The sequence below is a fragment of the Melanostigma gelatinosum genome, assembly GCF_949748355.1.
Source record: "Melanostigma gelatinosum genome assembly, chromosome: 5".
Classification (NCBI taxonomy): domain Eukaryota; kingdom Metazoa; phylum Chordata; class Actinopteri; order Perciformes; family Zoarcidae; genus Melanostigma; species Melanostigma gelatinosum.
The window spans coordinates 18,308,450-18,323,060 of record NC_136638.1 but is presented as its reverse complement, the minus strand read 5'-3'; the positions used below and the strand labels follow the sequence as shown (position 1 = coordinate 18,323,060).

General features: G+C 43.1%; 1 protein-coding gene across 1 annotated transcript; it reads right to left on the bottom strand.

The window, feature by feature from the left end:
• Nucleotides 1–794: 794 nt before the first annotated feature.
• f8 (coagulation factor VIII, procoagulant component) lies at nt 795–14,112 on the bottom strand (the record flags this gene model as incomplete). The annotated part of the gene is made up of 27 exons (XM_079269198.1): nt 795–1,204; nt 1,461–1,643; nt 2,882–3,030; nt 3,135–3,279; nt 3,489–3,638; nt 3,791–3,876; nt 4,085–4,156; nt 4,675–4,791; nt 5,076–5,258; nt 5,356–5,584; nt 5,814–6,053; nt 6,146–6,311; nt 6,693–6,838; nt 6,978–7,843; nt 8,464–8,673; nt 8,890–9,034; nt 9,181–9,398; nt 9,615–9,702; nt 9,870–10,035; nt 10,132–10,390; nt 10,507–10,627; nt 10,901–11,004; nt 11,147–11,329; nt 11,887–12,099; nt 13,138–13,260; nt 13,616–13,710; nt 13,946–14,112. The coding sequence occupies 27 exons, from the start codon at nt 14,110–14,112 to the stop codon at nt 1,049–1,051; spliced, it is 4,980 nt and encodes a 1,659-aa protein (XP_079125324.1). The 3' UTR covers nt 795–1,048.
• Nucleotides 14,113–14,611: the final 499 nt, after the last annotated feature.

The following is a 14,611-nucleotide window of genomic DNA, read 5'->3' as shown; positions in this document are numbered from 1 at the left end:
CAACACACCCACTGCCTGCACACTTCCTGCACTGATAATGAAGTGATAAAGGCTGCTCTTGTTTTTATGTTTCACACAGTCTGGCCAAAAATGCACAACTTTAAAACGTGCACCCACCGTGTTGTTCATTTCATCCTCGGCTGTGAACGTGCTTTTCCACTAACACGGCTGTGCATTTCAACTGGTAACGGGACAATGTTGGAGCAGAACTGTTCATTGTTTCTGCAGGGAGGGCCTGGTGGAGGTGGATAAGCCAGAATAACAGTTCATGAACATTTTGGACAAGTTAAAGACAGATGGGACAAAGAACGAACAGAGATAATGTGCTGGAAAAAGGGAAGGGAAGGAGGGAAGAAGGGGCTACATCCTCTCCTGACACGGAGATGAAGAACAGGACAGGAAGCAGTGCATCGAGAGGTGATTCTTAGTGCTTAGAAGTGACCTTGTTTGAAGATGTTCAAATGTTCAAACACACACCTGGACTTGGTTAAGAGTTTTGAAAGCAAAAAATTCAATTTTGCTGGAACAGAAGTGTGTGTGTGTGTGTGTGTCCCGTTTCTGTGTTTGTGAGCACAAGACGACGTCACAACGAGGCGATAAATAAATGCCAGTGAAACCCTTTGAGATTCATCGTTTATATAAACTCTAATAAAGCAGAAAAATACATTAATACTAACTTTTCCAACAATATACATCGAACATTCAAACTTTATACATCCATCTGAAATATTTACACACTTACATTCAAAAGGTTTGCTCTGAAGTGAAAGCAAAGCAAATAGCCTACTGTGTTGCTTAGCTGTGTTTTAAAAACGGTGGCTGTTCAAATTCACATCTTAAAATAGATTTCTACCAACATTGGAGATCCTTTTTAAAATGACATGAAACAAGATTTTTGCAAAATAAAAAATGTCGAACAGAACAAATAGCTTCTCTTACACAAACAGCTTCATGTCATATATAACTTAAGTGCTCTTAAAAAGAATTTCAAAATGAAACCAGGATACATTACGCTACTAAAATGTTGCTGCGTGGCGTTGGCGAGTTGTCAGGGCCCCTGCTGTGTGTCACAGCCCAGGACCTCCAGACGCAGGGCGATGCCATTGATCCAACCCCGCGGGTGGAGGCGGAGGTAGCGGCCGAACAGAGGAGGATCAAAAACGGTGAGAGCTTCATCGTCTGGCTCGTTGTTTCCTGTGAAGATCTGAGGACGGAAAAACAAAAATAGAGGAACAGGAAATGAAACGATGAACGAAATGAACACAGAAGACTGTGTGTCACCAACACACTTTAATGGGACTCCTTTGGTGGGTTGTCAGCTCCATAACACAGAGTGACTCATCCACCTGTGCAGCAGTAAGGAAACTGTGCGACAGATTAGGCCTTCTGAATCGATGATTCAGTGAAGGAATACGTGAAATGAGTAACAGGGACCCGGATCACTTTTAGCAGATGTGTACCTTTTCTCTTTGGGAGCTCTCCTCCAACACACTGCTCCAGGAGTGACCATCATGACTGACGGTGACTGAGAACTCGGTCACCGTCATTTTGGTAAACACTGATCGTGCTCCTTGGGTAACGACCCCTGTGATGCGTTTTACTTTCCCCAAGTCAACCTGCAGCCACTCGTGAGGGTTGTTGTTCTGGGCAGAAAAGAGCAGAGGAAACATTTCTAGATCTTACAAAGGAAAACTATAAGTGTCAAAGAACAAAGGCAAAAAACAGATCTGCAAACAGGTATACCAGGGTCAGTATTTATTCATTTTGTTCTGTTCACTGATTTGATTTTCATCTCATGAAACACAAATGAATAGATACCAGTTACTGAACGAGGTAGAAGTAGGCCGAGCGAATGAAAACAAAAAACAGATGTAGGGAACACCAAAGGGAACACCAAAGGGAACACCACACCACTTCCTCTCCCACAATACGATGAGGAAACTTATAAACTAGGAAAGTGTTTCTGGCAGTGCATCTTTTTCCACTGACATGATGTGGCCGCACACTGCAAAACCAAACAACATTAACCAACAGTTAATGAGGGGATTTTGTATCTATTTTAATTCATTTAACCAACATTTACGATCACTTCTGGTTTCAACTGACATGCAAAGAAAAGCCCCAACAAACAAAAATGACACAAAGTTAAACCCTATCTTAAATCACAGCTCTCACATTTTTATACAAGGAAAAGTAAATCTCAGTCATCCCATTTCATTCTGTTTCCTGGAACACATTTGAAAGGCGTTTTCCTGTTTAGCCTGATGTAGAGAACATTGAAAAATGAAGCTGCTGTTGGCCATCTGTTTCGGCCATTACAGCCCTTTCAGTTTGCTATTCTAGAGAATAGTTGGCACACAGTGGTTGACCTCCGTCCATGGATCACAAGTGCCACTGCTTGGCGTGTGACCTTTAATAACAGCTCAACAGTTTGACAGAGTGGAAATGATAAGATGAGGAGGAGGAACTTGAGAACAAAACAATAATAAGAAAGAAAGAGGAGAGTGAAAGGGTGGTAAGTCTGATAATCTCTGGTTCCCATCACAATGTGAGAGAGCTAACATCTAATATCAATGACATCATTGCTGAGCATGGTTGCCACGGAGCACACTTTTGACCCTACCTATCATCAATGCAGACTTGTGCGCTAAGCTAGCTGTTCCCCTCTGCTGTCAGTGTTCATGCTAAGCTAAGCTAAGCACCTCCTCTGGTTGTAGCTTCATATTCAGCAGAAATCGTGTCAATCTTTTCATCTAACTCTTGGAAGGAAAGTGATCGAGCGTATTTACATGAATGTCAAATTATTCCTGTCAGTTACTCTTTAACTAGTGGTATAAATGACATTGGACAAATAGACAGCATTTGTGTTATTCGTGTTCACCTTTGGCCTCCAGGCGTTGGCGATGCCTTCCTGGTGGAGGCGAGCGAGGTCAGGGCTCCATCTATACAGCAGAGATGAATGAAACGAGGACGCACTCAAGCTGGCGTCAGGAATCAGCCTCTTCTGGAGCCCGAGAGGGAGAGAGCAGCCTGCTCACACGCACAAACGCACATATAAGAGTCGTTCTCTGCACTTTCGTACAGATCAAATGAACTCTGCGATAAATTCTGCTGCTGCCGGTGCCGGTACTCACTGTTGAGATCGCAGCCCTGCAGCTCCAGGCGGAGAGCAGGCGTTTTCACAAAGTTTACCGGATGAATCCTGACATAGCGAGCCACAAATGGTGGAGAGAAGAAGTTGTCTTTCACCTTGGAGCTGTCCATGTTGCCATGAAATGCCTAAACCAGAGCCATGCAAACAATTCAGTTTAAACTTCAAGGATCATTGAAACGTGCTTGAGATAGGCAACCCATTACACTGAACAATGTGTTGCCTTTACTGTATTCATTTTACAATGAAACCGCATGATGTCATGTTTATGCAGCTGCAATCAGAGACCACTCGTGCCTCTTGGTACATGTGACACTAGTAACAGCAGAAGACAAACTTTGTTCTGCGGGTTTCCTTTGTAGGTGGTCCAAGTCTCTTGGTCCAGGCTGTAGGAGATGCGGAAGATTGCTATGTAGTTGTCCCTCAGCTTGTACCTGACTCCCTGCGTCTGCACACCGTGCAACAGGGTGGGCCTCTGTAGGTCAACCTAATAACACACATTACAGCACGTTTCACAGTGTTTCTGTTTTACACGTGGATATTATAAAAAGAATACTCAATTCACGATCTCGCATTCGCACACTACATAATATAGCATTGTTGTGCAATGGTGAACAGGAGGACGGCTGTATATCTTACTTGTAGCCATGACATTTTGTTTCTGCCCATCCAGGCATTGATGAAACCCGACTGCTCCAGCCTCGCCAGCCTCGGCTCCCAGTTATCTGGAAACACGTGTGTAAACACGGTTATAATCCAACTCAGCGTGGGTAATTTCCTGCCTTTCAGATTTAATAAAGCTACTTGGTGGCCACAAGACTGGGGCGTTTTCATTCTGAGCACACTGGGTATTTGTGGTAAGCACTTCCTCTCTCTACAAGTATTGACAAATATTGTGGGTCTTACCCTTTTAAATGAAAAACACTGTCTTACCTTTGTGATCTGACGCTGTGATCTGGGAATCCGCGATCCTTCCTGATTTCATCCCCAGAGGCAAGACACATCCTGCATGTGAAAATTCCAACTCAATATTGCCTTCCACAAATCCTTTTCTGTGCACTGAACACATTCTGGACAGTACAGAACTACATATCTGTTTTCACATTTCTGGAAATGATGAAAAGTGGGAATCTACAGGTTTACTTCAGATATTCAATTCTGCAATATGGGAAGTCCATGAATTAAAAAGCCCCATAAATTACACAAAATACTCAAGTGTGGAAGCTGTGGGGAATGCCACTGACATTATTCACACCATGTGATGAAAAGTGCACTGACAACATTGTTGGCTTTAAATACAATAAAAGTTCCTTGTGTTTCTTGTACAAGTCCAAATGAACCGGACTGTTGGAAAGGTGGAAAATTGGAGCGACACATTTATCCCGACATTGATGCTAGTATGGAAAAGAACCCACCTATAGTGAATCCACCATTACTACTCTGTTTACATTCTAAATATTACATTCTAAATATTAAGATTATACAGATATGTTTCACAGCTATGAGCCACTAGGTGTACCTACGTGGATTATAGACCAGTAGTTTAGCCCTCATGCCGGCCAGCTGGTAGTCTCCGATAGTGCACTCCACCAGCCACGTGCCGACTGTGGGGGGTCTCATCTCCACCGTGCCAAACACCCCTGGGTGACATAGAGCAATGCAACACATGAAATAACAGTCAAGAATAAGGCGTTCAGAGTGCAAGTAAGATAATTACTTAAAACAGAGACAACAAAAAGATGGAAGCTCGATTATTTTTTATGATTCCATTTTTTTCAGTCCGTAAAAAAACGGACAGGAATCATAATAACTCAAATCTGTAAATGCAGGGTAAACATCTGTGCATGTTTTTATGCAACACATGAACAGAGAGTTTGCATGATCGAAGTGTCATGCGTCTCTTTATGCGTGTGTCTGTGTTTACCAGGGAAGAGGTTGTAGACCCCCATACGGTGTTCCTTTCCGGTGTGAACAGTGAAAGGTAAACCGTGGAACTGCACAGCGTGGTACTCTCCATCACTTCCAACATTCAGAAGGTGCCACCTGACGAGCTGGTGCTGGGCGACCAACAGACCAGGAAGTGTCTCTGCCACGTAACCGTTTATTGCTGTGGAAGGACGCAGGCATTATTTCTGAGATTACATTTTTGAGTTTAGAGTACGCTCATTACAACATGACACCAACAGTCAACCATTTTTCTCCACCTGCAAACTTATTGCTGGTGTGGTACCAGGGGTCCTCAGTGTTGGCCTGACAGGGCGGAGCACAGTGGCGCCGCAGGTTCTCCTCCATGTACCAGCTTTTAGTTTCATCGAAGGTGTGGAAGAGGAGGGCGAACTCCTGGACGTCCGGCTGCGTGTTCTGACGCGTCTGGAGAATACCGGATTTACAGATCACCAGTGGACCAATCAGACCTGAATGAAGGTCCTTCTCCTGGAACATAGAAAAGAAATATCATTTTCTTCTTGTCATGTAACTATAGCTCAAGACAATTAGCATTAATAATTAAAAAATGATTTTTTTTGTGATTGCCATTTGATTTCTGTGCAAGGAAATACATTTTGGATAAGAATTTATACAAATTAATACAGACATACAGTAAACACTGTATGTATATGGACGATAAAGTAGGAACAGGCTTAAGGGAAAGACCTATCCAGACCTTATCCACAGTCGAGTAGTAAGCCCCAGTCTTGCAGGCAAATTGAGTGTTGGTTGGTCCTTGTTTGCTGGTTACTCTCCAGGTATATTGCCGTGCCTCCCCAGAGGCCACAGGCTCTCCTGGGACCCCGGGTGGAGCAGGGGAGGCATGGGTTTGGTCGATGCCGGCCCCCTGGCTGCGGTCATAGACCCCCTGAAGGTGAAAGGAGTAAGGCCTGGATGCCTTGTTCTTGAAGACCACCTTGAATAAGACACATTCACCAATAAAATGTTCGTATTATTTACTAAATCATTCAATATTCTTTTATTTTACTCAGGGACAATATCACTCACAGTGAGGACACCATTAACCTCAGCTCTGATGAAAGGTCCCATGATTCCCAGGTGTTGGTGGGGCTCTCCTCTGCTTACAGGAAGTAGGAAGTCTTTATCGCTGTAGGCCCGAAACACCACCTTCTTATACTCTGGCAGGAACTTCCTCATCCCTCGACGCATCTCTCTAAAAAGAGGAGTTGAATCAATACTGCTGCTTTACACATTGGGATTAGAATGGAAAAATAAAATAAATCTTTTGTAATTGTGAAAAATGTGTCGTTCTTCTTTTTATTTGATCCATGTCAAATAATAACATAATAAAGAAATGATCCAAAGCATCATAGTTCCAACAAACACAAATTAAATGAAGTAAGGCTCCTAACACCACAAAATAAAAATGTTGGATAAAAAAATAGCTGGGAGACAATTCAACAAGCATAAAACCACAAATTGTTTATGTACAGATTAAAGATACAGAAAATAACATGTTAAGCATGTTAGCGAGCTTTAGAGGTACAAAACAATGCGGTCCTGCACGGATACCTGGATGAAATATCATTCCTACCTGGGTTTGATCAACTGGTGTGGTTTTCTGATGCCGTAGTCCCAGCTGATCTCCTCAGCAGCAATGTAGTAGACTTTGCGATGGCTGGTGTCTCCGGAGCGCAGGTCCATGTAATCCAAAGCAAGTATGTCTGATGTACCGTTCACCTATGATCAAATTCAGCATTTGCTGCGGTTGAGGGGGGTGTGTTTCGATTTTTGACAGTAGCCAACATATGTATGTAATATATATATTTATATATATACTTAATGAATGTACAAAATACATACACACTGAAAATAGTACCTCTTGTTCGTAGTCATCATACTCGAGGGACAGATCAATTCCTGCGGTGACGTTGTTATTAACAGTGTAGTTGTATTCCAGATCAGGCAGATCTGCTGTACGTCGTTCAGGTTCAGACCGCATGTGGTTTTGTGGGACTATGTTTTGATCCATCTCTTCTGAATTGCTTAGCCCTACAGTTGAGTCCTTCTTGTTCAGCTGTGGATTGCTGTCAAGTAAGATCTCGTTGCCCTCTTCGAGCTTTCCATTCGTCCCATTATTCACACTTGGCACTTCTTTCCTTTCCTCAGCTTTTACCTCGGCACCAGCCTCAGTCCTATCTTTAGCCGCTTCTTCTCCAATCTCTAGCTCAGGTCCTTCTTCTTCTGAGGCTCCAGAACCGATATCTACATCTGTCCAGTTGCCGTCTGCTTGTCTCCTGTGCCTGCCACCTCCCTCTACTCCAGGTTCAGTCCCATTCGGAGAAACTGTCCGCTCCCCATCTCTCCCTATTTCCTCCAAGATATCCTGTGGGATTCCTCCCTCTCCTTCTGGTGATGTTGCAGTCACTTCCTTCAGCTGAGATGCTGAATGTTGTTCACCCCCAGTCCCCTCAGTTTTATTACAAGTGACATTTTGACTGGAAGTGTTTCCTGATTGAGTATTGTTATTCGCGAGGAGTTTCTCACACACTGGAACCAACACTGTGCGATTTTTAGGTCTTCTGCCCCTCGGCTGTAGAGCTGGCTGATCGATATAGTCGAAGTAATCGTCTTCAATCTCGTCATGATCGACTCGGTATCCGTCGTCGCTGTGCCGTACGCTGTAGCGGATGCTCATCCCCTTGCTCTTGAGGCTGCCATCATAGGCACTGATCTCCCACTCACCTGTGAGAAGACAATTTATGACTCAAGAGCGACACACAATCCGAGAAGCATGACGCATCAGAACAATATATGTTTCTATACAAGCCCACATATCAGCAGTATCCTGATGCGTTGACGTGCATCAATAAGTCAAGATCTGCAGCTGTCAAATTTCTCAGCATCGAAGCATGTCAGTGCTTCAGGAAAGCAGCATTTTTATGTTTCAGCTACTGAACCCTGGCTACTTCATCGGACTGTACGACACATCTTACGTGTACAACATGTATTTGGTTATAGTGTCTTGGAAATTATTCAGATTATGCTCTTTGTTTTTGTAAGTTTGTCGAAAAACAAGACAAATGGAAATTTGAAAGCTACTGAGGTTGCCAAAGCTCTCTTGACGAAGCTCTGCACTGAAATGTGAAGCTAGCGCCTGTTAGCAACTGCAGTCAAGCCGTAGAAACACATCTGCAGAACATTACTGCACCGACAGTAGAGTCAGCCAAGCTTACCGTCCCAAGCACAACTAGCCAAAACCTCCAGCTAAAAGGCACCATAGATTCCAAGTATTCAATTAATGAGTTACTTAAAATGTGCTTACACCCACCAACATTATCTGACAAATAAGACGTCAGTCTCACCCATCAGCACGGTTTCCATTGGAACGGTTATGGCAGTCATGGGGAAGAGGGTGAGGACGGACTGGTACAGGCCTTGGTACTCAAAGAGGTTTCCAGTGAAGTAAACAGAGAGGAAGTCACTCTGGGTGCCCACATAGGCCACATGCCAGAAGGCAACGTCCGTTTGAGACACCACAAACTGTCGCCCGCCGAACATGTCGCCGTTTATACCTGGAGTTAAAAGGAAATGAAGAGTGTGATGGTGTGATGAATCAATGTATAATGCGCTGATCATACGAATAACAACAATCACACAAATAAGAATACAACTAAATAGAGTAATGCCTGTTTGTGTGGACATAGAGAATGAATAGAAAGAATCACTTTAAAGCAGCTTTCATAAAATATTTTCAAAATAATGTATCAAATGACACTGAATTATCTTACTGTAAATGACATTAGAGCTGTTGAATTCAGGGTCTGTGATGTTCCACGAGGTTTGGCTGGACTTCTGCATGTTTTCGTTGAAGTACCAACTTCTGTTCTCATCAAACACAGCAAATATCAGGCTCCACTCTTTGTCTGGGCCCAACTGCATGCAGCAGGAGATTCAGTGAAAGAGACAGAGGGTGTTTTTATTACATTAGTGCAGGTGAGAGAGAACACAGTGGGACTCTTTCAAATGATCCATTCAACATTGTGCTATGTTTACTGCTGTTATAGAGACGTTCTTCTCACCAGACGTCCTTTGGTGTCCATGGTGTTGTGTTTGCAGATGAGCAGGGTGCCCACCAGCCCGGAGGCCAAGTCCCTCTCTCGGGAGACGGTGCTCTGATACAGCTGGGTCAGACACTGGGGGTCTCCCTCCAAGGGTCCATCGTCTAATGTTAACCTCCAAACGTAGCTAAACGTCCCGTTGGGCGGCACTCCTGTGGAGCGCAAGTCTTTCTCTGCAGCTGTTTTAATGTGATGAGACAGATGAAACGGAACATAAAATGAGAATGAGACCACTAAAGACAAGTCGGAAAACATATTACACTGAAAACTTTATACATGCCGTTTGTGTTGCCAGAATTACAGATTTTTGGTATATTTGCAAGCTTGCATTGCTCATTGTGATATAAACGATTGATGAGTTTAGTCTGTTGGTTCATGTCTTTGCTTAAGCTTACAGTTTGAGGATCTATGCAGTGGAAGGATCTTGGTAAGGCCATTGGGGTAGATGTTAAATGGGCGACTGGCCAGGTTTCTGAGAGTGATCTGGAGACACAGTTCAAACCAATGGAAGATCATTAGAAAGCCAAAAAAAAAAAAAAAGAAGAGCTTTTACTTTTCTATGATTGACAACTGATGATTTTTTTCTTTTTGTAGCTTATATTTAATCATGCACAAAAAGACCAAATTGAATATTTTCAGTCGTCACTCACAAAGATTTGATCGTTGATTGTTCCTTTCAGAAGTGGACCCAGCAGTGTCGGGGCAGGGTTCTTCCTCCGAGTGAAAGATCCATCTGTGTATTCCACATACACAGCCTTTGTATACTTGTGGTCCAGGTGATGGGGAGGCGCAACCAAATATCCTGACTGCAACTCACTGGATGAGCCAAAGACGATATAGAAAAGACAATCAATTCAAATCAACTTTCAATCTCTGTTATTCTTCTTCCATCTCCTCCTCCATCTTTCCTACCTATCTGAGAGTTTGAAACGGCGGGCGTAGTCCCAGGTGACCTCTTCAATGGCGATGTAATGCTCCCAGGTCCTAGATGGCTGTCCTCTACTGGCTCTTGCTTGCAGTTGTTGCTTCCTAGGCTGAAAGCTTATGGTGTTGAACATATCCTCGCCATCGTCGTAATCGCTATCCTCGTGTTTGACGTTACGCAGGTCGGGTCCCGGCAGAATCACGGGGTCGGGGCATTCCTCCACCGTGAAGAAGGCGTTCATGCCATCTGAGCAGTAGCACACAATAACCACAAGAGTTATCACTCAAATAGAGGAGGTGAAGTACATTTGATTGGAGTGACAGGTTGTCCTAAGTCCAGGAGACTTGTCTGGTCTTTCTTACCGTGGCGGTGAGCATGTATCTGACAGCTCATAAGGAAGCGGCCTAAAGTAACAGGTCTCATTTCTGCAGTGATGAACGTCATCGGGGTCACCTCAACGGTGACTTTGCGATGGGTCAACACCTGAACAATAACAATACAAGTGTCAATGTTAGAGGGAGGCCTGAAAGGACACACTGTCACATTGCCAACATGACAACTTTCTAGCTAGATTTAGAGACTTTTGGAGCTAGTGCTGCTACTTAAACTGGAAAAGAGTTGGCAACACTGATACTTTCAAAATCTTACTCTTGCTGGTTTGATTGATCATAATTTCTTTTTTTGATTTAGGAGTTTAGGAAATATCTCCTTTACTATTTAAAATGTGTGAGTGCTTCATGTAAAGACTTGAATTACCTGCAAAGTGTGATCCTGAAACTGAATCGAGTGGATTTCTGGAGTTGTGCCGATCCCAATCAGATGCCAGAACACATGTTCACGGCTCTGACACATTGTCAAACCTACACACAAACAGACAGAGAGCGATAGAATGAGCCACATACAGCACAGCCACCGATACACTGAGCAGTGTTAGCAACACTGAACATTACAACACGACTTCATGGAGCAGACTCCCCGTCTACAGCCGGTCTGCTTCATTACCGGGTAGCGTAGAGTTGATATATCCATTGATGGTGTGGTATTCCTTTCTGCCGATGCTTCTCTTGAACTTCTCTCTGCTCTTCCTCTCTCCCATCTCTCCATACCAGCTCTTGGTCTCATCAAACACTGCAAACAGCAGGACAAACGCCGGTTTTCTCCTCTGGCCATCATCTGTGAGGGCACCTGGGACAAAAAACACACACACACACACACACAAAATACATGCGATTCAAGATGTGATACTGTGCTTGCAATGCTACGGAGCAATTTTAAATACAGGAGCGTCTTCATCTTGTTATCCAATATTCCTTTTCCTATACATTTTTCTTCACTTTTCTGAACATTCAGATAAACCCGTGCTCGTTGCGAGCGTCTCTATCCAGTGCAGGAATGACAATGTTGATCTGTTGGTCGCTTGGTCCACCACTTTGTTCTAGACTGAAACATCCCAACAGGTGTTGGAGGAATTGCCGTAGAATTTTGTACAGATATTTAATGACTTCAATGACTGATACAACATGATGCTCACATTTGTAGTTTTAAATGAAATATTTCAGTAACTACAGAATGTATACTGTTGATTTAAAAAAAATTGTCAAATACTTTGGTTTCTGACACTAATGTAAGAGCTTTAAAGAACAATACTTTACATAAAGACACAAGACATGACGAGAGGTAATGCGTGTGTGTAGGTGTGATTCGATGCTGTGTCTGTACCCTTTGCCCGACCACACACTGACTTGTTTTGCAGATGAGCAAGGCACCGATGAGTCCTGAGTTCACATCTCGGACTGTGTCCACCTGGGATGAGTAGGAGTAGGTGAGGCACTCTGGGTCACTGGTAGTGGGACCGTCATTCGGGCTGATCTCCCACACGTACTCATAGTAGCCTCCAGGAGAGACGGCATCATCCTCCTTCTCATGGCCCGCTGTGTAGTCATCATAGCCGGCTCCTGGAAACAAAGACGCAGCATGACTCCTCGGATTTTATTCAGCAGTAGAGGAGGGTCGAAGAAGGAAAATGGGTGGCACAAGAATGCAAGTAATCTGGTAAAAAGGAAATCCTATGACATTGCAGGAACACAACAAATAAATAACAAAACATAACATTGGGAAAATTACGTTTTGGGAAGTATCCCTATAAAAACCATACTGTGGAATAAATGTATGTTTTAAATCTCCTTTACTTTTGCCTTTATGCTTTTAATGGTTTCATGTGAAGCACTTTGAATTACCTTGTTGTTGAAATGTGCGATACAAATAAACTTGCCTTGCCTTGCCTCATTCCTACATGCGACAGGTGCAGCCTTTCAGATTATGATGAACTCCATTATGATAATCTACCCTGTGACAGGAAGGCCTGAGCTGTTTACAAGAACTGGCTGCTTTGGATCTACAGCAGCATTAGGACATTTGCCAATGGCTTCTGTGAAGGGTATTAACCTCCAAAAGCTGCTCTGATCAGGGATCATGAATTATTTCCTTTGAAGTTGGGTATTGTCATTCAAAAGGCACCTAACATTAGTCATCAGTCTGTAAGACTGGCCGTTTGGCTCAAACATGCAGCAAGAAATTTGCACACATAAGATAATGATAACCGTTGCTCGCTGTAATTTCCCAAGAATGAGGAGTCAACTTTGTTTTTTAATCTCTTAATGAAGTCACACTGTTTGCCTCTGATATCATTGTGGTTAGTAGCAATTTGACATTTACATCATCGCCTTTTCTGTGGATCTTTCTCCTTCTTGGGCCCAAGATCATTTCAGACTTTAGCAAAAAAAAAAAAAAAAACATGCGAGTAAGAAGATCAATTTTTCCTGAAAGCCGTAAAAGTAGGATTGGACCAGTAAGTGTTTTGCCATTGACTCATCTAAACTGTATGGACTCATGGACTTCACATTAAAAAGTGATTATGAGTCAAAATGCTGAGTCAAAAAATGAAGTATGCTGCTGACTAATAAAAAAAGCAGCTCCCTCATTGGGTTTCCTACCTTCAGACTGTTTCCAGTAGGTGATCCCCACAGGGCTGATACTGTAGGACTGAGAGGCCAGGTTTTTAAAGTGGATCAGCACCGTCTCACCAGCCTGAGCAACAATCACTGGGCCTTGAATACCTGCAATAACAAGGACACAACATTCTCAAAGAAGTCATAGATATGACCTCCTACTTCAAGACAAAAAGGTACACGCTCCGAAACAGAACTGTTCGTTCTTTGTGTTGAAAAGTCAGGCAAACGCATATATTTGTCCACAACATCACTCTTCAAATCACATTATTGACTGTAAAACTACGAAATTTGACTTTTTACTTTTCGTTTCAGGTTGTGGACATTATTTAGTTTGTTTTATTTATTAAATGAATAGAGCAATAGACTATTAACCATTAATGAAAAGTATGATTAAATAACACAAACCCAATGACATATTTGATTGATTGAGAAAATGGAGAATATAAAAAAAGAGACCCACCTGTCCATGCTGGCCTTGGTTTGGGGACAGTGTATGTAGAATCTGTATACTCTCTGTAAACTGCCTTGACGTATTTTTGAGGAATATCTCTGGATCTGCTTCAAAAATAAAAAGAATGAAATCAATGGAACCAAACAAATCAAATAATAAAAAATAAACACTGACAGCCCTCTAAATCAATTGTTCCCATCTGTATTAATTGTAATTGTGTTACTTTCTAAAACATGAGCTTGTATTGGAAGCATGGAAGCCGAATTGTACTAGACTTAATTTTCTATTCTACTAAACCAGCGTTTGGAAACTGTATGAATTAAACAAAGAAATACTCACCTTTGGTCGGGCGCTGGGTCAACAGCGTCCAGGTAAACGTAGTCCCAACCGATTTCTACAGCTGCTATGTAGTAGGCTTTTCCAGCAGCGGACTGTTGCGCTCCTCCGGCGGCGGAGGAGCAGAGCAGCAGCAGAAGTGTTGCGGCTCTCATCGCGGTCAGCTCCATGTCCAGGGTCAAACGCTGCACCGGCTGTGCTGCTTCCCCTGTGGGCTGAAACATTTAAAGGAATTGGTGGGGGGGGGGGGGGGGGTTGGGGAGAGGAGCAACAGGGTAGCTGAAATTGCACGTGGGGGCGTGTGTGGTGGGTGAAATGCGCACGCTCTGCTGTGATAAGATCAGGTTAAGTTGCATTGTCCAGTGTGAGAAATGTGTCTTGGACACACCGTGCACAATGAACTCGTAAAATACAGTAAATGATGCCTCATCAAGTAGCCTAATATACATATTAACACATATTGGGTTGCCAAATAGTGAAAAGTTCCTTTGTCAGGTGCTCCAGCATGACACTGGCTGGATCAAAAAAAAAAAAAAAAGGACAGAGGATGTCGTGTGCTGTACAGATTGTAAAGCTCTCTGCGGTAAATGTGTGATATTAGGCTGTACAAATGAATTGAAGAGTCAAACTTCTTTTTTAAGATTTGGTCCAAACTGTGACCATGAATTA